Below are 23,756 nucleotides of genomic sequence, written 5' to 3'. Positions count from 1 at the left end.
GACTGTTGTAATTCAAGTGCAGAATTCCATCACATTAATCAAATCAATATAATACATTGTGTATATCTATATAATTGTTCCATAATGTAAAGCACACAATGGTCAACATAAAAAAGTAGAAATAACATCTGATCTATATTGTAAGTAACTAGTCATAAGCCATCTTTTCCCATTCAAATTTTCCCAAAATTTGACAGCTTTGATGGCTCAGCAGATAGCACCTGCCTCATATCAAAATCCTGTCATGTCCATCTTTGTTGTTTTCAGGTATTCATTTTTTCAACAAATAACTTATCAATTAAAATAATATGAAGACATAACCTGGAAATTGTGGAAAACTCTATTGAAATTATTCATATGCTCCAGAAGGGAGAATAAATTGCAGAATTTCCATTTGGGACAAAACACCTTGTTAATTATAATTATTTGTTCATCATTACTGGACATCACTAACATTCCCATAAACATGATAAAGTTTCGATGTCACATGAGAAATTGTTTGACGCCTCAAGGCACAAAGGAAAAGTCCTTGTTGTCCTTATACCACAATTCTAAAATAATTCTTCAACAACATGGCGGGAATAAACTTCCTATCACGCCTTCTACTGTGAGAATGGAGAAAAGTTTTCATTCTTTTCAGGATTATTTCTAAAACAACATAGACTCTGATGAGGATACGAGTTTCTACAAATGAGACTATCAGTATTTGATAATCTGATTTGTAGAAAATCGTATTCTCCTCAGATACCATTTGAAATCATGGAAATAGTATGATGATTTATAACATGTATAAGTAAAACAAACATGCAACAATAACTTTCAGGAGCTCATCACTCAAGGTAGCACCTGCCTCATATTATGTAAAACTGAATATTTTTATAATGTCAATAAAATTGAGAATGGAAATGGGGAATATATCAAAGAGACAACAACCCGACCAAAGAGCAGACAACAGCCGAAGGCCACCAATGGGTCTACAACGCAGCGAGGAAATCCCGCACTACATCATCAGGGGAAGATCCAGAAATTTTTCAGGGGATGTCAGCAAAACAAACCTTCAAAATATTTCAAATTCTTTTTTATTGATAGTAAGATCAATTAAGGTAGTAACAAATAAAATGGTACACATGGTTAACAAAACTGATTCCAATTTCATTTTTAATTTGACAGCCTCTGCCGTTATGTGGAAGCATGCTGGAGGACATGTGTTCAAACCCCGGACGGGTAAAACCAAAGACTTGAAAATCTGTATCTGCTGTTTCTCCCCTACGGACCCTGCATATAGAAGAGCAGACTGGATGGCTTGTGGTCGGAATAAAGTGCCAGGGATGGGTAACATGTTTTCCTGAGTACTGTTTCCTTGTGAACTAGTAGGTCAAAAATCTGTGTCGGTTTAGTACAAAGCAGGGTTATAAAATTGAGAATGGAAATGGGGAATTATGTGTCAAAGAGACAACAACCTGACCAAAGAGCAGAAAACAGCTGAAGGCCACCACTGGGTCTTCAACACAGCGAGAAAATCCTGGTATATACTTATATCACATTACCATGTTCTCATCCTAAATATTCATTTAATTTGCCACTGAGCGTAAAACAGTCATTTATTATCATCATCATTTTTCTTTTAGATCTGTGGGTAAAAGTACAAACAACATTTTACAAAATCCTACCAACTGCACTAGTCATGATTACAGGCTAGGTCTAATCAAATTCTTTGATAAATAGATTTGGGCTGATTTGTTGTTTTTCCTGAATAAAAAGAGTAAAAATTTCAAAACATGCTAAAAAGTTTTTCAGAAATTTATAAATTGTGGGGTATAGGATTTAAGATGTCGATTATTATCAAAACGAGAGACAAATCATTTGGATTTTGGTATCACAATAGCAGTCGATTAATGTCTATGGGAAAATTTTGATTGATTTCTGTTACTTTACGTCCAGTGACAAATATTTCATGCATGTTTGAGATGAGAACAAATAAACAATCTCAGAATACAATAGGTAGGTCCTGTAATATAAATTGACTGGGATGAAAGATGGGAAATGTTTATTGCCACTGGAAAATGAAGGCATATTGGATAGGGGCAGAAATTTAGCCTTGCAACAGGCCACCTACAAACCCATAAAGAATTGAGGGGATCTTTAAATGTATAAAGTGTGGCAATCTCTCTACACCTGACATTTAATTAGACCTCCCCATTCTGACCTGACATGGCTGCATATATATACATCCCACACAACCAAAGTAGATGTCTCAGTTTGAAAAGGGTTTTACTGCCTGATGGTATAAAGACCAAAAGTGACTATGTTTCTATTCCCCAGTCTTCCTTGAGGTCAGGACAATTAGGAAGTAAGTTTATATTAAACATTTCAAATATAAATATATAAAAGCGGAGATAGAAAATTTTCTAAATTGAGAATAGGCTATTTCATAGTTATTGCAGCCATATTGAATAGTGGGCAGATTTCATAATGTTGGGAGAAAATGCTTTGAAAAACATGGGACAACATCATTTTAACAGAACAGTTGCACAGAAACATGCATAGGTTTTCCTGTACTTTCTTACTTTTTCCACCTCCATCCAAAATTCTGCCCCTATTCAATATGGCAGCAATAACCGTGAAGTGGCCTATTTTCTCTTCATTTTCACACCTCCACACCAAAGGAACTGAGCAAGTAAATATATTGTATCAAAATGCGTGTCAAGATATATGTTTTCTGCCTTTACCCTTTCACCGATAGCTGCCCTGACAGGTAGATCAATTATATTAGAAATACAATGATATTTATATCATTAGTGATAGACTACAGACCTTATCGCTATTTGGGGATCTATGACACTTGAGCCGAGAATTTGCAACACTTGAACTATACACCTTATCGCTATTAGTCCGCCATTACTGGACATCATAAAGGTTCCCGTAAAATTTTGACATCACAATAGAAAATGTCTGACGCCACAAACGAAAAGTGATTGATGAATGACATCCAAGGTTCAAGCGTCGCAGATTCTCGGGTCAATTGTTGCAGATTCTCAGGTCAATTGTTGCAGATTCCAAAATAGCGAAAAAGGATTATTGATGACATACAACAATCACTTTTCCTTTGTGGCATCAGACATTTTCTTTTGTGACGTCAAAATTTGATGGGAACCTCTGAGATGTCCAGCAATTGTGGATAAATAGCGTTATGGTGTATTTAATTTGGTATATCGTCTCGTATTGTGTTTTCGACCGTCTTACGTTTTCGACTTAATTCTACATTCACTTCCGGTATGCTGCTCATGTCCGCGTGACGTCATATTCGGCTGCTATAATTTGTAACAATATCAAATAACACCACATGGTGGTTAAGATGTTCCAAGTAAAGTTAATGTAATTAAGTATTTACGTTTTATTATTTGATATCACATTTTTGTACCCTTTTACTAATACTATTTTTACCTTAAAAAGAATCTATAAAAAATAAACAAATATTCTAGAAATATGGCAGGGGGACTTTTTGCACGTGAAGTTTACATCCAGGTCATTAAGTCACATGACTGTCAGGTGGTTAGTCGTAATACTTAAAGTTATTTTTAATACGGAAATCTGCATGATCCTTACAGCTTTTTACTAAAAAAATAAAATATCGATTAATTTTAATTTACAGAAACAACAGCTGTCTGTCAGTGGAAATTACAGACAATACTCACTCCACAATGCCTTCACTAAAGTATTGAACAAAAAAATGAATGTATACAAGATCAAACTTGCTTCCAAAGTGCCTCATGTGAAATGTGTACAACTAGTCAAATAAAGATATCAAAATAATATTTTTTATCTTAAAGTTGTTTATGTAACCATTTAATTCATTAAGTCATAAGTTTGATCGCCTCCTAACAATTTAAATAATTTGATATAGACATTGGCATCAAATTTTAACCAATACACCTTATCGCTAATCCCGCTTGACCCGAGAATCAGTCCCGCTCGAACTTTTGACGTCATACAACAATCACTTTTCCATTGTGGCGTCAGATGTTTTCTATTATGACGTCAAAATTTTACGGGAACTTGTGTGATGTCCAGTAATGGCGGACAAATAGCGATAAGGTGTATTCCGGATTTGTACAACATGTCATTTCCAAGTTTGGACAGTTTCTTAGATAGGTCGAAAACACAAGACGCTAGTTTTTGTCAACAAAGGTTCTATCGATCTAATGAACTCAAAAAAAAAAAAAAAATTTAAGATCGAATATATTTCAGATACAATAGGGCTCTTCACGGTTAGTTCGGCCATATTGGATAGGGGGCAGATTTTCATAATGGAGGTAAAAATGGTGTGAAAAATTCGGGAAAACCACATTAAAACAGAGCAGTTGCTTGGAAACATGCATAGGATTTCCCATACTTTCATACTATTTCCACCTCTTTCAAAAAAATCTGCCCCCTATCCAATATGGTCGAACTAACCGTGAAGAGCCCTATTATTTTATGCACAAGTATACTAGTGACTCTCAAAATATTAGGCATGTCTATGTTCAAACATATAAAAGGGAAATTCGCAGAAATATGTTAGTAGGTCGAAAATACAATACACGAGGATAATATTAATCAAAAATTTATTTTATATACTACATTTGTACATGTATATGGAGCCCCCCCTTTTGGATCCACCTCCTCTGATAATGCAAAAAAAGTTGGCCTTAGTTAAAAATATTCAAAATTATTTTATTTTTAATAATATATGTTTATATAAATTTGACAATAAAAATATGTAATTCTATTTCAAATAGCTACAAATATTGATATGGTCGTCTTTCACATGTAGCACCTGCCTCATATTATAAAATTAAGCAAATGAACTAAATTGTTATGCACTTGATTTGATGCCTTTTTAGCTTTGTTTTGGAAATTAAAACAAGCAGAATTCACCTTGGACAAGTTTACAGGAAATTCAAATCAAAGGGATCATGGGTAAACCTTCAATGATATTCAGATACAAATTTTAAAAACCATGGTTTAAAAGAAAAGAAAAATTTAAAACTATCAAAATTTCAAAAAGAAAAACAATTTTATGTCCTTTCCAATGTCATTTTATTATTGATATATCTGCTAATTACTTTCTTTTATTTTCATTTTTGTTGTGCATTAAATTTTTTTTATTTCCGGTCTTTTCGGCAAGACGAACCGGCGACCACGTTGTGAAAATATTCGTGGAAAAAAAAGACATGGGTTTTGGAGATTTAAAGGCAAAAGCCGGCCAACAGGCTTTGAACGCTTATTTAGCAGACAAAAGTTACATAGAAGGGTTCGTGTATTTCAGTAAATTAAAGCGTTTTATATTTTAAGAAAACAAACAATGAACTGTCACTGTCAGTCAGTGAGACAGCAACCCAATAGATCGGTCACTGAACAAGTGATACGGTTTCTAATGAGCTATAATTTTGGGGCAAAACACATCCCTGACATGTGAAATTTTTGTTCAATAATTTGAGTTGCACCAGATCGAATTGACAAATTTAGCCATGTTTATAAATTATAGTATAGTTTACAGATTAAACTATTTCAGTATTTGCTAATAGTTTACAGATTAAACTATTTTTATTGACCAGTTTTAATGTGAAGTTTAGCACTGAGTGGATTTTTCAAGGGATTCTGCTTAACCCTTTCACCGATAACTGCCCTGACCTAAGCTACTCGGAGACGATGGCTTCCCTGGCTATACACCTTATCGCTATTTGTCCGCCATTACTGGATATCACACAGGTTCCCGTAAAATTTTGACGTCATAAAACAAAATATCTGACGCCACAATAGAAAAGTGATTGTTGTTGACGTCAAAAGTTCAAGCGGCCGGGTCAGCCGGGAATAGCGATAAGGTGTATTGTGACACAAGTGGGAGATCTTCATATTAAATATCAATAAAAAATTGTCTGTAGTTATTTATGTCTTTATTTTATTCACTTACACCATGGACACCAAGTTGTTAATGTTTTGATAAATTTTTTGTCAGAATAGTAAATTTTCGGCATTATAATAGATGAAATACACGAAATTCGACTTTTTGACCCAAAATCGTTATTTTGTAACCCAAAACTGAACGATGTCCATTCCAAGTGTTTTTGTACTTAAAACAGCATTTTATGTCAAAAAAGTATACTAGTCTGGCTTCAAATCTTCCAAATTCTTTCTGAAAAAATGTTCCCTTATTTTTTCAAATTCCAGTAAACCGTAAATTTCATCTGATTTTGACACAATTTTCAACAAACAGAAGCGCTATGTTTACACTTTCATCTGGGTATTAAACAAAGGAAGATAGATTGTGTTTGCAATGATTTTCAGCGGGAAATATTAAAGACGTATTCCGATCCTGGTAAACCGGGACTCCTCGTCAGCTGTCTGAAACGTGAATCCCGGTAAAACGGGATTCTTCGATGAAAGGGTTAAGTCATCGTACAACCTTTAATGTTTCAAATTTGTGGCCATGTTGGCTGTATGGATATTGTACAGGATCTTTGGTGATATGTAGATGTCATTGCATTTGGTTGGATTAAATCTCATCATCCATGTCTTCTAATTTTTTAACACTTCTAGGTCATTTTGCAGGTGGTGTGTACATGTATCTTTGGCATCGCTTATTTCTCTTTACAATAGGCTATCATCAGCATAGAGAGGGATATCAGATTGGTTTGACTGTTATTGAGACATGTTAAAATGTTCAGAGATGCAGGGTTCTCACTAGGATATTTTTTGGTGAGTCCTGGGACTCATCCCTTTTTATAATGGAACCCCCAAGGGTGACTGGGGAATAGAAGTATGGTCACCATTGGTCTTCCTCTGACTGGCAGTAAAACCCTTGCTAAAGTGGGGCGTCCGTTTGGCTGTGCGGGATGTACAAATTTGCAGCCACGTCCGGTCAGAATGGGGACGTTAAATCCGATGCCTCGTGTAAAGAGAGTGCCACGCTCTTTGCACGTTAAGAACCCTTGCAACAACTCTTTGAGGGGTCCGTAGGTGACCTGTTGTAAGGCTAAATTTCTGTCCCTATCCAATATACCCTCATTTCCCGTGGCAGTCTAAATTTCTCCGACCTTAATCCTGGAAGCCCTATTACAGAACCTACCTATTGTATTTATTGTTAACTTGTTCCCGTCCTGAATATGCATGAAATATTTGCCACTGGACGTTAAGCAACCAACAATCAATCAATCAATTTTTATAATGGTGAGTCCCAGCCAATTCTGACGAGTTCATTGTACGTCAAGTCGTTTTAGAACTGTCTAATTTGGCTTATTGTGATTCCTCCAATGAGTACAATGATTTTGATCAAATTCTTTCATTTTACTACTGAAAAATTTTAAGGTTGAAAACAATGGACAATAGAAATGTCATAATAAAGGTAAAGTCCGTCAGTTTTTATAAATAAATAAAGATATTAACTTATTTCCTATCCTCGCAATGTTTCAAGTTTTTTTATTGGACATATTCTCCTGCTAATAATAATTGCATCAAAATAGTTCTAATCCCCTTAATCACCTACATTGTTTGTGTTACATAATTTAATATCCATTTGAATATGTATTGGGTTTTAATCATTTGATAATAACTTGGCTTTTTTGACACATTTATTGCCGATAATAGATATACGTGCTTATGTAAACAGACTTCGATCTTCTCTGTGTTTATAAATTTAGTGTAAGTCAATCATGCGACCACAATTATTTTTGACTCTCTCAGGATTGATCATTAAGCATAGCAATAAATGAAAATGAAAGTAAATTTTCTGCTAAAAATAATGACAAGAAGCAAGTCTTCAACTACTTTTTGATAGCAGAGGGATAATTCTGATGATAACAGGTCTCGGCTAGTGTTATTAGGACGCTTCCCCACAGAGGCACAGGTTCAAGAAATGGTGCATCCAGACAGAAAACCATGTGTTCAGGATGCAGATATGCACGTTAATGAGAACCCTGAGATACCTAGAATATGAATTCAATTACTCTGCAATTATAAACATGAATTCAACATTAGTTTTTTTAGCAAATATACATTAACAAATGCGACCAAAGCTTTATCGACCATACAATGTACATGCATTTTTATACGACCGCAAAAAAATTTTGTGGTCGTATATTGGTATGACGTTGGCGTCGTCGTCGTCGTCCGGCGTCGTCGTCCGAATACATATTGGTTTTCGCACTCTAACTTTAGTTTAAGTGAATGGATCTTTTTGAAATTTGACCATAAGGTTAAATACCACAAAAGGAAGGTTGGGATTGATTTTGGGGGTTATGGTACCAACAGTTAAGTAATTAGGGGCCAAAAAGGGGCCAAAAATGAGCATTTTCTAGTTTCCAGACAATAACTGTGGAATGGTGTATGGATCTCTCTGAAATTATACTACAAGTTTCCATACCACAAAGGGATGGTTAGGATTTGCTTTGGGGGGTTATGGCTCAAACCGTTTAGGAATTAGGGGCAAAAAAGGGGGAAAAACAAGGTTGTCCTGGTTAATGGACAAATACTTTAGTACAAAACATAATTTAAAGCAGTGTAAGGGAGATAAATCAAATACATCATTGAAATTATCTCCCTTACACTGCTTTTAAATTATGTATAAAGTAATGGTTAATGAACAATAAAGATAATCTAAAACAGTGTAAGGGAGGTAATCAAAATACAACGTTTTGGTTACTTCCCTTACACTGCTTTTAAATTATGTTTAAAGAAATGCATATTTATAAAGGAAGACCAGTAAAAATATCTGCAAATGTTTTCATCTTTTTTTTTTACAAAAAAATCCATATGAAAGATTTGACACTATATTTTTATTAATTCTATTATAAAATAGATTAAGTTAGCACTATGGTAAATTTAAATGGGTAATTATGGTTGCCAACTCCATTGGAAATTTGAATTGAGATTATGACCATATCTTGAGGGAAAGAATTTTTTTGGGGGAAAAAGGGGGGGGGGGATAAAAAGAAATTGTGGGGGGCCAATTTTTTCTCATTTCAGATTTCAGAAATTAAAAAGAATTATTCTTCAAATATTATTTTTTTTTCAAATTTCAAATATTGAAAAATTTCAAGAAGTAATCTTTAATTGCACAGTATGGGGCATTAGATTTGTAAAATCTTTGATCACATTTATTTATTTGTTATGCCGAATCTAACAGTGTATTTAGATTTTTAATTTTGGGTCCAGTTTTCAAATTGGTCTACATTAATGTCCAAAGGGTCCAAAATTAAACTTTGTAAGATTTTAGCAAAAATTGAATATATGAGGTTCTTTGATATGCTGAATCTAAACATGTATTTAGATTTTTGATTTTTGGCCCAGTTTTCAAGTTGGTCCAAATTGGGGTCCAAAATTAAACTTTGTTTGATTTCAACAAAAATTGAATATATGGGGTTCTTTGATATGCTGAATCTAACCATGTATTTAGATTTTTTATTTGTGGACCCCGTCATCTAATTGGTTCATATTAAGGTCAAAAGGGTCCAAAATTAAACTTTGTTTGATTTCATCTAAAATTGAATTATTGGGGTTCTTTGATATTCCAAATCTAACCGTGTATTTAGGTTTTTAATTTTGGGTCCTGTTTTTTAAATTGGTCTACATTGAGGTCCAAAGGGTCCAATTTAAACTTAGTTTGATTTTAACAAAAATTGAATTCTTGGGGTTCTTTGATTTGCTGAATCTAAACATGTGTTTAGATTTTTGATTATGGGCCCAGTTTTCAAGTTGGTCCAAGATAGGGTCCAGTATTTAAACTTTGTTTGATTTCAACAAAAATTGAATATATGGGGTTCTTTGATATGCTGAATCTAAACATGTATTTAGATTTTTGATTATGGGCCCAGTTTTCAAGTTGGTCCAAATTGGGGTCCAAAATTAAACTTTGTTTGATTTCAACAAAAATTGAATATATGAGGTTCTTTGATATGCTGAATCTAACCATGTATTTAGATTTTTTATTTGTAGGCCCCGCTATCAAATTGGTCATATTGAGGTCAAAAGGGTCCAAAATTAAACTTTGTTTGATTTCATCGAAAATTGAATTATTGGGGTTCTTTGATATGCCAAATCTAACCGTGTTTTTAGATTTTTAATTTGGGTCCCGTTTTTTAAATTGGTCTTCATTGAGGTCCAAAGGGTCCAAAATTAAACTTAGTTTGATTTTAACAAAAATTGAATTCTTGGGGTTCTTTGATATGCTGAATCTAAACATGTGTTTAGATTTTTGATTATGGGCCCAGTTTTCAAGTTGGTCCAAGTTGGGGTCCAAAATTATACTTTTTTTGATTTCAACAAAAATTGAATATATGGGGTTCTTTGATATGCTGAATCTAACCATGAATTTAGATTTTTTATTTGTGGGCCCCGCTATCAAATTGGTTCATATTGAGGTCAAAAGGGTCCAAAATTAAACTTTGTTTGATTTCATCAAAAATTGAATTATTGGGGTTCTTTGATATTCCAAATCTAACCGTGTATTTAGATTTTTAATTTTAAGTCCCGTTTTTTAAATTGGTCTACATTAAGGTCCAAAGGGTCCAAAATTAAACTTAGTTTGATTTTAGCAAAAATTGAATTCTTGGGGTTCTTTGATATGCTGAATCTAAACATGTGTTTAGATTTTTGATTATGGGCCCAGTTTTCAAGTTTGTCCAAGTTGGGGTCCAAAATTAAACTTTGTTTGATTTTAACAAAAATTGAATATATGGGGTTCTTTGATATGCTGAATCTAACCATGTATTTTGATTTTGGACATTGGACCATAATAGGTAAATTAAAAAAATTCAAGTTCTTAGACCACATTCTTTCTGTGTCAGAAACCTATGCTGTGTCAAATATTTAATAACAATCCAAATTCAGAGCTGTATCAAGCTTGAATGTTGTGTCCATACTTGCCCCAACTGTTCAGGGTTCGACCTCTGCGGTCGTATCAAGCTGCGCCCCAGCGAAGCATTTTATTTTTCTTTAACATTTTCCATTTTAAATTGGTTATTTCTGATTTATATATAAAAGCAAATAATAATGATATGGTTTGAATAGGCATACATGTGAACCTCCCGACGGGAGTACAATAATCCCGTTTTCAGGGGTCTCCTCCCGACCTCCCGTTGAAGAGGAAAAAATCCCGTGTATGAAATTTTTCATGAATGAAAAATTTCTGCCCAACATATCATCTCAGGCATCTGGTGTAACTGACATTACCTGAAGTTATATTTTACCTGTAAATCAATTAACATGCATAATTATATGGCTTCACTTGTCAGCTTGGGTGTCAAACATACAGGTAATCAACGATTTTTTACCTCAGGCTAACTGCCGTTGTGTAACAAAAACTGTGTATTTATTGGGTTACTTCCCTTGATTTATCCTGTTTTAAGTTACTTTCCTTTTAATAATGAAAATTTTTAAAAGAATATAAATAAAATATAAATTGAACAAATAATCATAAAAGGATGGTTATTAAATTATTTGAGGATTCTATACTTCCTTTCAAGGCTTAAATTGAAATTTATATAATAATTATGACCCTAATTTTACAGATAAAATGATTTTCTGAGTTTGCAAATAAAAACTATTTGCAAGAGAAAAAAAAAAAAATAAAAACTATTTGCAGATAGCTAAACAAATGTTCTGGTTGCAATGATTGTTTTATAGAATATGAAGTAAAAAATTTAAAGAACATACTGGAAAAAAACAATGTTAGATTGAACATGTAGAATATAAAGATGGAGAAACTTTATAAGTACAAGGGTACTATAAACATAATAAATTGGATGGAAAGTTGAAGAAAACACACTTTAAAAGACCATTTTTACAGCACACGGTTACATTTACAACAAAATTAATGTCGATTAAAAACCTCCTGATCTGAGTCCTAATCTCCTGACCAAAATTTCCCAATCTCCTGATCTGAGTTTCACAGTCCATCACATGTATGAATAGGTAAATTGAAAATTTTTAAGTTCTTAGACCACTTTCATTCTGTGTCAGAAACCTATGCTGTGTCAAATATTTAATTACAATCCAAATTCAGTGCTGTATCAAGCTTGAATGTTGTGTCCATACTTGCCCCAACTGTTCAGGGTTCGACCTCTGCGGTCGTATCAAGCTGCGCCCCAGCGGAGCATTTTATTATTTAAAGTCTTGGTGACTTTTCCCAACACTATTGAACAAAATATGGACAGAAAAAATTGCCGTGCTGTCAAAAGCTAAATCAATGTCAGCTTTGTATGCGGTATAAGTTTTGCTCATTGTTGAAGACAGTACGGTGAACTATATATATGTCATTTGGTCTCTGGTGGAGAGTTGTCTCATTGACAATTATACCACATCTTCTTATTTTTATATTAACCAGTGGTATACTTATAATTTTAGCTACCAGGCGTCACAAGCTGATGCTGTTGTCTTTGCCGGTCTAACAGGAGCCCCTTCAAAAGATCTTGTAAATGCCCTGAGATGGTACAACCAAATTAACTCCTACAATAACCAAGAAAGATCAAGGTAAAGTATAAATTTAAATTATCTTACAAGTTTTACTACATACAGTGAATGTCACTTAAAAACACTTATTAGGCAGATTGACCGCCTTTGGGGTCACGTGGTAGCGTGTTTGCCTTGAGTGCGAGAGGTTGTGGGTTCGAACACCGGCCAGGTCAAACCAAAGACTTTAAAATTGGTAATTTCTGCTTCTTCAATAAGCACACGTCATTAAGGAGTAAGAGCAAAGACTGGTCGGCTTGGAGTCAGAATAAGTGTCCGGGTTAGGTGACATGTCTTCCTGCAGACTGTTGCCTTGTGAACTAGCACGTTAAAATCCGGCTCAGCGTGTCGGTCTAGTACAAAGCAGGGTTAATATTCATATTACATTAACATGTTCTTGTCCTGAATATGCATATTAATTTGCCGCTGGACGTTAAGAAGACATCCATCATCATCTATTAGGCAGATTAATTATAAAAAAAGGTTTGACAGATATTATATCTATGTCTCATTTTTGTCTTCGTTTAGTTTTTAAAATACATGACCTTTCCTATATATATATATAATTATATTTGTTTTGGAAATTGCAGAGTCATGCACATGTAGGCATTCTATAAACATGTTCTCACCTGTACTACTAATATCATGAAACAGTGAAGTTTCTTAGTTACAGCAATAGTAAGATCTAAAGTAAAAAAATGATATATTTGAGAAGGCACTGTTCTTCCCTTCAACAGATTCATAAATAAAGTTTCTGATTACAGCAATTTTTATAACTTTTACCAGGACATATGTTCTCAACAATACAGTGGAACATAAAAGTCTATTGGGCAAATGTAGTTATCATAAGGGCAGTCTGTGCCAAATGTCATTGGTTTGAGGGTCTGGACACAATATTGATATCAGACCACCAAATCATTTGTTTGTATTGGTTCAATTTTCTGGTGATATATCAGCCAGGGACAGTTTATAGTGAAAAGTATGATGCCACAGCTCACAGTTGTACTAAATTTGTTATGTTACATATTTATCTGAATCCCACTACTTAAATTTATCAAATATTCATTAAAAATAGTTTACAATTGTAAATTTTTATTGACTAATTTGACAAACACCATTTCACCATTCACTTATAGCAGTGACCTAAAATCTAGATACATGTACTTGTAAATTTTAATTTCCAGATGAGATTATTCCATTGCTGGCATAAGTCCGGAAATCTTATTTCACAGGCAATTGTATTTTTTTTTTACATGTATGTACATACTGTTTTGAGTCAAGATGGCGGTAGTAAAATATTAGTGAATTAAAAAGTAAATTCCATTGAATAATATTTAGGGAATTAAAGCGTCGGAATAGAGATAAATATACAACAAGTTATTTACAATTCAAAGCTGTGACATGAAATTATTGCTAGAACATCTCTACAAGGAAGTACAATAAGTTAGCCATTAAATAAATTTTTTATTCGGTCTGACAAAAATCTTATCAGACCGACAGAAACTTAGTCAGTCTGGCACAGAATGCAAGGGGCACAATGAAAGGCCATGAAAACAGAAAACAAAATCTCAATACATGGTGGTCCTTGAAAAAATCTACTGGTCATCAGACTCATGATTTTTGCAAAATACCAAAATTGTGTCTGTCCTTTGCAGAAGTGTTTGAGAACTGAGTAATTACTGTTGTGTGAATGGGGTGTGATACTAACTTTCTTTTAGAAATAGTTGTCATGCCACTTGTACAAAGAAATCTCAACTTGTATGTAGTAAGGTTTTACTACAAAGGATAAAAGATTGTACAGATTCTCTTTGCTTTAGTTTTCCTGGTACAAAGAAAGACATAAATTCCTATGGATCTACAGCCCCAGCCGCTTCTAATGGAGATGCTGATGAGGATGATTTTGATCTGTTTGGATCAGACGATGAAGAAGAAGTAGAGAAACAAAAGCAGAAAAGAATACAAGAATACGCAGAAAAGAAAGCTAAAAGTAGGAATATATATCCAGTAAATGTAGCTGGTTTATAACAGCATTTAATACAAGCTGTCTGTTAGATAAAATATTCCAACGTCTCAAATATGATGTTTTAATTATTATATGCTGAATCTAACCATGTATTTAGATTTTGGTTTTGGGGGTCCCTTTATAAAATTCGTCAGAAATAAATTAAATTATTTAATCACTATCCAAATTCAGAGCTGTATCAAGCTTGAATGTTGTGTCCATACTTAACCCAACTGTTCAGGGTTTGACCTCTGCGGTCGTATCAAGCTAAGTCGTGCAGAGCATTTTATTTCCCATTAAAACCTAGATAAAAATAATTTTTCAGAAATATTACTGTGCTGGAAATCATAGGACTTTTAAATAGAGCTCAGATTATATTTTTGTAAGGTTAACATGAAAATGTCAATTTTTCAATTTCATAACAAATTAAAAAAGCAGTTCTCCTCTCCCTCCATTTGAAATTGCAAGTATGCATTGATAGCTTGATTGTACCTCTCACATAGCAGTTCAGATAAATTTGTGTTTTATCAATGATTGATTGCAACAAAGCTTTGTGTACCGTCTGCTTTTGCAGTTTTCTTTTTTCGCTGTTTTTGTCCATATCTTAATAACATTTTGTATTGCTTAAATAATATATTGAAACATTTCTTTTGTAGAACCTGCCCTTATAGCCAAAAGTAGTATTGTATTAGATGTAAAACCATGGGATGATGAAACAGATATGGCAGAAATGGAAAAATTAGTACGGACTGTAGAAACAGATGGTCTTATATGGGGTACATGTAAGTAAGAATTTTACTGAGCCGTATTATAAACATTGTATCTATTTAAGAAGGTCTTATGAAGAATGAATCAGTATAAGTTATTGCTTGTTTCATTAAAAGACTTTCTAAGATAAAGAAAGGATTTCTGGGATATTGGTTGAGATATAGCTAATATCTTCGTTCCTCCTTTAACAAATATGTGTAATCTTTTTTTAACGAAACTTGTATATTTGATTAGAAATTATTTTTTTCATACACTCCTATTACTAAAGCCAAACCAGTATAATTAGCCTTTCAGAGTAGAGGTCTATCTTGAATTTCTTAGCATCAATTTTTAATTTTTCCACTGTTGAACTGCTCAGCACCACCCATAATTTTCTTTTTTTCTGCTCATGAATTTCTGAGGTCCTCCCTTGAGTTTTATTCTTTCATCCTTTAAGGTCAGTGTGTTCAAATTTCTTCAATCACAAATTTTATCTAGAAAGGGGCCATTTTTTTTAAAGAACCTGAAGAAATGTTCACATATATGACTTCAAAATATTGGTGTAAGACTTGATAGTCCTCTGTTTGTCAAGTTTTCAACTGTTGAGATGGTTTGCAAAGCTTGACAAAAATCTTATCCCTAATAAGGATCAGGTTAAATTCTTGATCAGATATTTGTAAAAATATGAACCAGATATGAAACTATTTTTAAGAAACATATTTAAGATGAATAATTTTGAGAAGGCCAAATACCATCATGAAGCTATTGTGTATTAGGCCTAAATTAATATATTGTTTGTTTCCCCAATCCCGACCCTGCCAAGCAGGTGTGGGTAGGTAGGTAGGGAAATAATCTTATTTTTCCAAAAAGCTTGAACATTATCGAATGATCTGGCAAGCATGAAAATCGGAAATGAATAAAATAATATTTGACTAAGTTTTGACAATAAAATTTTATGAGTAGGACCATTTTTGCAGGGTCGGTCGGGATTGGGGAAACAAACAATATTTTATTTTAGGCCTTAATGCTCCAGTGAAGTTTCAGAAATGCATTAAAAACAAAACCCCTTATGATTGTGATGATTGTTTACTCCACAAAGTTCTTTAACACCAATGGTGATCCAGTGTTCTCCCCAGGAATTTTGGATAGCACCAGGGTAACGCGTGTGGACTGCTTGGTGAAATGATTCATACAATCAGTTGTGTCGCGTCGCTTAGCTATATTTCTGGTAACTGTAGTTTTTATGTCTCCTGTTTTGTTTTAATGCTGTGGTACTGTGTTATGTAGACATTGAAAATTATTGGTAAAAAAGAAGTAAATCAATAAACAGTTTGACATGTATACTTTAATATTTTTAAAAATAAATAAAACATGATACATTACAAAATATTCATCTAAATTTAAAGTTATTAAATCTTTTATAAAATCAATGATCAATAAGAATAAAATATCATTCAAAAGAGAACAAAAATGTTCAATTTAAAAAACTTTCTCATTTCTAGAATGAAAGATGTTGTATTGTGGAAGGATTCCTGTCATAAGGAGATATAAAATTAACAAGAATAAATATTGTATTATTATTTGAACCAGTTTCTATCTTAAATTTTAATAAAAAGAAATTTTTCATAAATTTCAAAACATTTTGCCTTAGATTTCATGTAAATATTAACTTTTCTTGTCTTTAGTGATAACATAGATACAGACTTAATACTGCACTGAAATCTAAATCTTTTTTTTGTCATGATCCATTTAAAAAGAATTCCTAAATCTATAAATATATCCTAGTTCTATAGATCTAAGTAACCCTATTCAATGTCAACAACTAAGTCTCCCTATTTTCCCGCCTAAATGACAGGAAGTAGATATAAAGAGATTTAACATGTGCTTATGGATAAAATTTGCAAATCACTTCTGTTATTCATTAATTATCATATGGATATAGATATCCAATTTGAAGGTACAGTCATGCACTTTAATTATAAAATAGAATAGATTGCAGTTAATTGTAAATAATTTTGGGTATTCTATGTGAACTAACTGGGACATGTGATCTGTCCCCTTTGAATTACTTATGATAGTTTGAAACCGGAATATCATGCAATATTAACTATGTCAAAATTAAAGATAATTTGGCCATGGTTTAATCAGAGACATATAATACTATTATATAAGTATTGAGAAGTATATAATGGTCAATTATACGTAATGAGCCAACTTTATAATGTACAAAATGTGTACCGTCGTGTGTACAACTATAGGGTCAACACGGTTTGTGTACAAATTAATTGCTGACTTGTCAGGTGGTGAGTGAAGCCATAAAATAGTTATCTACGATCATAAAGTTATGATCTCTTAATTAAAACACAAAAGAATCACTTTACAAGTGTTAATTACATCGATTAAATCCAATCAACAAAGGTTAACCTCATAAAGGTAAATCGATCACATGGTGTAAACAATCTGAACTGGTTTGAACTGGTCAAATTTCACCTGGAATTTTATACCGCACGGAAAGGATTTAACAAGTCGTTTAAAACTTTACCGATTTTCGATTTTTTAACTAAAAATTTTAATACATCGCGGTAAGAACGATACCACCACGGTAAAAAATTATACACCGCGGGCCCGCGGTCCTTTCAGGCCCTGGGGAGAACACTGGGTGATCTATAGATATTTTTATACGCCCTTTTACGGGACGTATAATGGTATTCCGTTGTCCGTCCGTTCGTCGTCAACAAGTCGGAAAATAACTCAAAAATGCTTTGAGCAGTTTTCATGAAACTTTGGTGAATTATTTATATTTATTGACGTAAGCTCCCCTTCGATTTTTATAAATTTAAGATTTTACGTTTCCGAGTTACAGTAACTTGGGTTCTTTTGGTTGTAGTTATATTTTGGTTTATTTGGTGCCTCCAATGAAAGTGCCAAAATTAAACACACGAAAATAAAGCAACACTAAAAATTGAAATGCCAAAATCGAGTACCGGTACGACAATATCGTAATGTCAATTGTTGGGGAAAATATTTTATGTTATTATATCTTCCGTATATTTCCTACAATTCTATACATAGCCAAATCTGCAAATAATTACCTGGTATAATTTCACAACAACACTATATAATTTTTACTTAATTGTCAATTTTCTGAAATGGTTAAGAAAACACAACATGAATTTTTATTCACACATGTCATAAGTATGCCAGGCTATTGCTGATTAGACGCCGTTATTGGTAATTAGAATATCAAAACTCCTTCTAATCTTTTATCTTCAATTAATTAACATGTACTGCCAGGGGCATAAGGATTAAATCGTCAATAGATTAACATGTACTGCAATAGAGATGATTAAAATTTATTTCATATGATATTTGTAAAAAAAAAATATTCTATTTAAAAAGTGATTTTAATGTTTAAGATTTCTTTCAGCTTTGAACCACGATATACGGAATTATTTGCAATTGCATTTGTATCCGATTCCTCCATAAAGTAAACTTTGTCGTGTTTCTAGTTTGAGAAATTCAATGACATTTTGTCAATAAACGGGTAAATAAAGGCAAATATGAATCAGCTTGCTCACTACTGTAACTGTTGTTCCAAAATTAAACATATCAATTGGACCAAGCACCAAAATTACACACACCAAAATAAAACACATGCCTTTCGAGAGAAAACCGCCAAAATTTCCCAATTTACGGTATTGGATTTTATTAATAAAAAATGGGTGATTTTCCAGTTTTCGGACAATAACTTAAAAGTGCTTTGAGCAATTTTCATGAAACTTTGGTGACTGGTTTATATATATTTAAATAACATCCCTGGTACTATTGTCAATTTTAAACAGACCGTGTTCAGAGAAAAAACAAATCCTCCAAGGGGGAGCTGCACATTGAACTTGACTTTTCAAAAGATACCTTCACACAGAAACATAGCTGAATTCTGTTTCAATCACAAGATAGTTTTACACAGCAGCATAGCTGAATTCTGTTTCAATCACAAGATATATTAAACCAATTGTACAAAACAAACTATTAAATAAGAAGATGTGTATGATCTGTCCACCAGTGACCAAATGATGTAGAAAATAGCAACTATAGATTGCCATACAGCCTTAGGTTGGTTTTTGACATAACAAATGTTTGAACAGTTAATTGATTTGAAATCAGTCTCATTGTCTCATTGCTCAGTTCATTGTGTTTCAGATCAATGAAATAGCTGTTTAAACATAAGTCAAGTGCCAGAGACAATGATTTTTCTATTTATGTGATAATATTTTGAATGATGTTTTTTTCTGTTTCAGCTAAGCTGGTTCCTGTGGGATATGGAATAAAAAAGTTACAGATAGGTTGTGTCGTAGAAGATGACAAAGTAAGTCTGTAACTAAACCAGACTCTTGCAAGCATTTAAAATTAATATTTTTACCCCATGCAACTATTAAAGTTGAGGAGGGTATAATGTCTTTGATGTTGTCAAGTCATCTTCTTGTCATTTATTTGTAGTCGTCAAGAAAGTGCCTTCATTTTTCTTCAATCCTCTTCAAATTTGGATGGAGGCCTCCACTCATTAAAACTTCTGATGAGATCACTAATCCTAATAATCTATAATCGGGGACCATTTGTTGTGAGAGGGACTTGTACAAATATCCCTGGTTGTCCCATAATAGTACTTGTAGCTATAATAGGACCGATCCTCTTCAAATTTCAATGAAGATTTCTATCCATCAAAACCTAAAATGAGTGAGTTGATAAGAAAAATCTTGATTGGATAACTTTTTTTTGGGATGGGGACTTTATAAAAAATATTTAGAAATAATTATTGTTGAAGGATAAACTATGCCAGCAGGTCAATATAAGCTCTTTTCCTTTATTTTTGGGGGAAGGAGTATGGGTCGCTTAATCACTTCAAAAGGTTCTTTCAGTACTTGAAATCTTTTAAATATATACTGGAATGAATTTGTGAAAGTCTCTCGCTTCTGTACCGTTGTTTTGGCTACCTAATCCTTTAGAAACTTAAAGCTGTGTTCTGCAAGACTAAAAGTTTGACTGATTTTGAATGTTGTAGTTCAAAGTTGATTTGAGGAAATTCTGTATGAAGAGGAATTCATATCTACATGTATGGCATATAATAATAGATAATTTTTTCAAAAAATGTTATTTTTTCATTACAAATTTTAAATACCCAAAGTTATATATATATGTAGGACAGGAAGGTGCGATGGTCTATATGATGCATGATTCCTAATTCTATATTTACTATCTAGTTAGTATAAAATTTTGCATTCATTATTGTCCATAAAACATTTATGGCATTTCAGTATCGATGAAATCTTTGTGTATGGTTGCAAAAAAAGAATCGATAAAAGAATTATCCTTCTGCAATACTAGTAAGCCAATTTAAAATTATGTGATAATCGTCTATTGATTTGATATCATCTGTAGGTACCCTGCTAATATTATAGTTTCAACTATACATTCTATACTTTTAATGTACATCGTTTTATACTGTGTTTGCAACATTTGAAATAAAAGTATATTTCATATTATGTAAGTCTTTTATTTTTGTACTAAATGAGGGATCATCCTATTCAATTTTGCTGCCTCTATCGATGATTTACTGTACGTAATAAACTGAATTTGCTATAACAAACAAATTGATTTCTATATCGACATGTGAACATGAAAACTTTGAAAATATAGTTTATGTAATCCATAGCGAGACATAGGGATAGTGATCCAGCGACAGCGTAGGCGTTAACTTACTTCTTAAAAGCTCAATATTTCTGAAGGTAGAAGACCTGGATGCTTCATACTTAGTATATAGATGCCTTATGTTATGAAGTTTCTGTCTGTTATATGTTCATTGTCCTTTACTCATTTTCATAGTTCAGTGACTACATGAAATAAAAGTTAAGAATTTTTGTAATGTTAATTTCTCTCTTGTTATGAATAATAGGACAACTATATTTGGTATGTGCGTCTCTTACCAGGTCCTCATGCCTGTCAGACAGTTTCACTTGAACCAAACCTCATTTCATGGATCAGTGAACAAGGTTGAGTTTTCGGGTCAAGTCCATATCTCAGATACTATAAGCAAAAGGTCTACTATATTTGGTGTATAGAATGATTGTAAGGTGTACATGTCCAACTGGCAGGTGTCATCTGACCTCATTTTCATGGTTAAAGTTAAGTTTTTGTGTTTTGGTCTGTTTTTCTAATTCTGTATGCAATAGGTCAACTATATTTGAATCAAATTGATGTATGGAAATATTTTACTATGTACATGTCAACTATATTTGGTGTATGGAATGACTGTAAGGTGTGTATGTCTGTCTGGCAGGTATCATCTGACCTTGACCTGATTTTCATGGTTCATTGGTCAATGTCAAGTTTTCCTGGTTAAGTTAGTTTCTTAGATACTATATGCAATATGTCAACTATATGTGATGCATAGAATGATTGTAAGGTGAGCATGTTTGTCTGGCAGGGTTCATCTGACCTTGACCTTATTTTCATGGTTCATTTGTCAATATAAAGTTTTCAGGTTTTGGTCTGTTTTCTTGTATACTAAAAGCAATAAGTCAATTATATTCTTGTATGGAATGATTGTAAGGTGTACATGTATTTCTGGCTTGGTTTATTCTGACCTTGACCTCATTTTCTTGAATCATGTTCAGTTTGTGTGATACTTGTAGTAAAACTTTATATTTAGGACTATCAACATAAAACCAATGGTCAGTAAGGGAGGCAAGACATTTCAGTGTGTGTTACTGTGTACTCTTGTTATTATTGTATCAAAAGAAGCCAGTTTGCTGGTTTCACTTATTGTGTTAACAGAAGGAGTCTCTGTAATAGTATATATTTATTTTACAGGTTGGTACAGATTTCCTTGAAGAAGCAATAACAAATTTTGAAGACTTTGTACAATCTGTGGACATTGCTGCATTTAATAAGATTTAAACTTAAAAGTGAAAAGGGACATTACTTCATAAATTACCACCAGTCAGTGCTTGATCAATGTGAGGAGTGAGAAATTAAAAAATCAGAAACACCAAAATGTTTTATGTTCAATTCATGATTGCAAGTGTAATTTATTTTTACAACACAATGTCTCTTGTTATTTCTCTTCAATCTGTTAGCCTGTTCTCTTTAAAAGTAAACACAAAAGAATAAAATGAGAAAAGGGAAGACACTTCTTTGAAATTCTAAATAAATGATTAATTTGATAAAAATGCACCAGTGGGGAAGGTTATAAAATGTCCTCAGTCTTGGTTTTATTTTCTATAAACAAAGATTGTACATGGAGAGCTTTATACAGGGGTTCAAATTAGCTGTGGTCCAAGGTCCGTGACCTTCCCTTTACGGGTTTGGACCTTCCCACCCGTAGTTAGTTACAACCGACGTACTTTCGTATTTTTGTAGGTTAAAAAAATTACAAAAGCATTTTGAACAAAAATATAAAAATCTAGTATAAAAAAAATCTTAAAATATGCAAATTTACTGAAAGGAAACTTATGTGATTGCTTAAATTCTTCACAATTGATTTATTGTGTAGTCATGGTGTGTCCAGTGGTGGTAAACGATACTGGGAAACTGGAGAATATAATATTAGAATATAAGTAGTAAACGGTATGAGTGTGTTTGGTTTTGGGGTGACCTCTTCCAAAAGAAACTCTGATGAAACGGTGATACAGCGGGTGTGATTGATGAAACGGCTTAACACAGCTCAAAGACAGGATCTGACTAAAAAACAAATATATGACGGAAAAACGAGAACATAGATTTTTCCCACAAACAGTGAAAGGTAAAGTGGCCTGGATTGTTGGACAAAATTTTAAAACTTTACCCCATAAAAAATCATGATGAAAATTTCCTCCCAGCATCTATATATCTTGCCAAAATATGTGGTTTAAAGAGTAACTGACCCAAAGTTTGAAAAAGAAACTGTTATCTGACACAAAGTTAGGCCAGTGTGTTCTAAAGCAGCAATTGAAACCAAAACAATTTAAAAGGTACAAAGTGTTATTTAAAACAGCGTATAGTGTTGGGGAAAAGGGGCAGCCTTTTTAGCTCACCTGACCCAAAGGCCAAGTGAGCTTTTCTCATCACTTGGCATCCGTCGTCCGTTAACTTTTACAAAAATCTTCTCCTCTGAAACTACTTGGCCAAATTTAACCAAACTTGGCCACAATCATCATTCGGGTATCTAGTTTAAAAAATTTGTCCGGTGACCCAGCCAACCAACCAAGATGGCCGCCATGGCTAAAAATAGAACATAGGGGTAAAATGTAGATTTTGTCTTATATCTCTGAAACCAAAGCATTTAGAGCAAATCTGACAGGATAAAATTGTTCATTAGGTCAAGATCTATCTGCCCTGAAATTTTCAGACCAATCAGGCAACACGTTGTTGGGTTGCTGCCCCTGAATTGGTAATTTTAAGAAAATTTTGCTGTTTTTGGTTATTATCTTGAATATTATTATAGATAGAGATAAACTGTAAACAGCAATAATGTTCAGCAAAGTAA

General features: G+C 33.1%; 2 protein-coding genes across 2 annotated transcripts in view; one reads left to right on the top strand and one right to left on the bottom strand.

Annotated features, from left to right (window-relative positions):
- Nucleotides 1–4,958, bottom strand: part of LOC127730436 (NADH-ubiquinone oxidoreductase 75 kDa subunit, mitochondrial-like) — a 28,920-nt gene extending 23,962 nt beyond the window's left edge. Inside the window, exon 1 of the mRNA XM_052238855.1 lies at nt 4,918–4,958. The gene's annotated coding sequence lies outside the window, so the exon portion shown is untranslated. The remainder of the gene's footprint in view (nt 1–4,917) is intronic.
- A 190-nt stretch (nt 4,959–5,148) lies between these two features.
- LOC127730455 (elongation factor 1-beta-like) lies at nt 5,149–22,286 on the top strand. Its single transcript, XM_052238884.1, has 6 exons — nt 5,149–5,293; nt 12,382–12,507; nt 14,304–14,473; nt 15,145–15,270; nt 19,534–19,601; nt 22,103–22,286. The coding sequence occupies exons 1-6, from the start codon at nt 5,214–5,216 to the stop codon at nt 22,187–22,189; spliced, it is 657 nt and encodes a 218-aa protein (XP_052094844.1). The 5' UTR covers nt 5,149–5,213; the 3' UTR covers nt 22,190–22,286.
- The last annotated feature ends 1,470 nt before the right edge of the window (nt 22,287–23,756 follow it).

Source organism: Mytilus californianus, unplaced genomic scaffold (assembly GCF_021869535.1).
Source record: "Mytilus californianus isolate M0D057914Y unplaced genomic scaffold, xbMytCali1.0.p SCAF_2, whole genome shotgun sequence".
Taxonomy (NCBI): domain Eukaryota; kingdom Metazoa; phylum Mollusca; class Bivalvia; order Mytilida; family Mytilidae; genus Mytilus; species Mytilus californianus.
Note: the sequence above shows the minus strand (reverse complement) of the source record. Positions and strands in the feature narration are given on the sequence as shown.

Excerpts from the sequence above, each read along its gene's own strand:
- LOC127730455 (XM_052238884.1), top strand. The coding sequence starts at position 5,214 with ATGGGTTTTGGAGATTTAAAGGCAAAAGCCGGCCAACAGGCTTTGAAC. Across the intron at positions 5,294-12,381 it reads GACAAAAGTTACATAGAAGG|CTACCAGGCGTCACAAGCTG; the intron begins GTTCGTGTATTT and ends TTATAATTTTAG. Across the intron at positions 15,271-19,533 it reads TGGTCTTATATGGGGTACAT|CTAAGCTGGTTCCTGTGGGA; the intron begins GTAAGTAAGAAT and ends TTTCTGTTTCAG.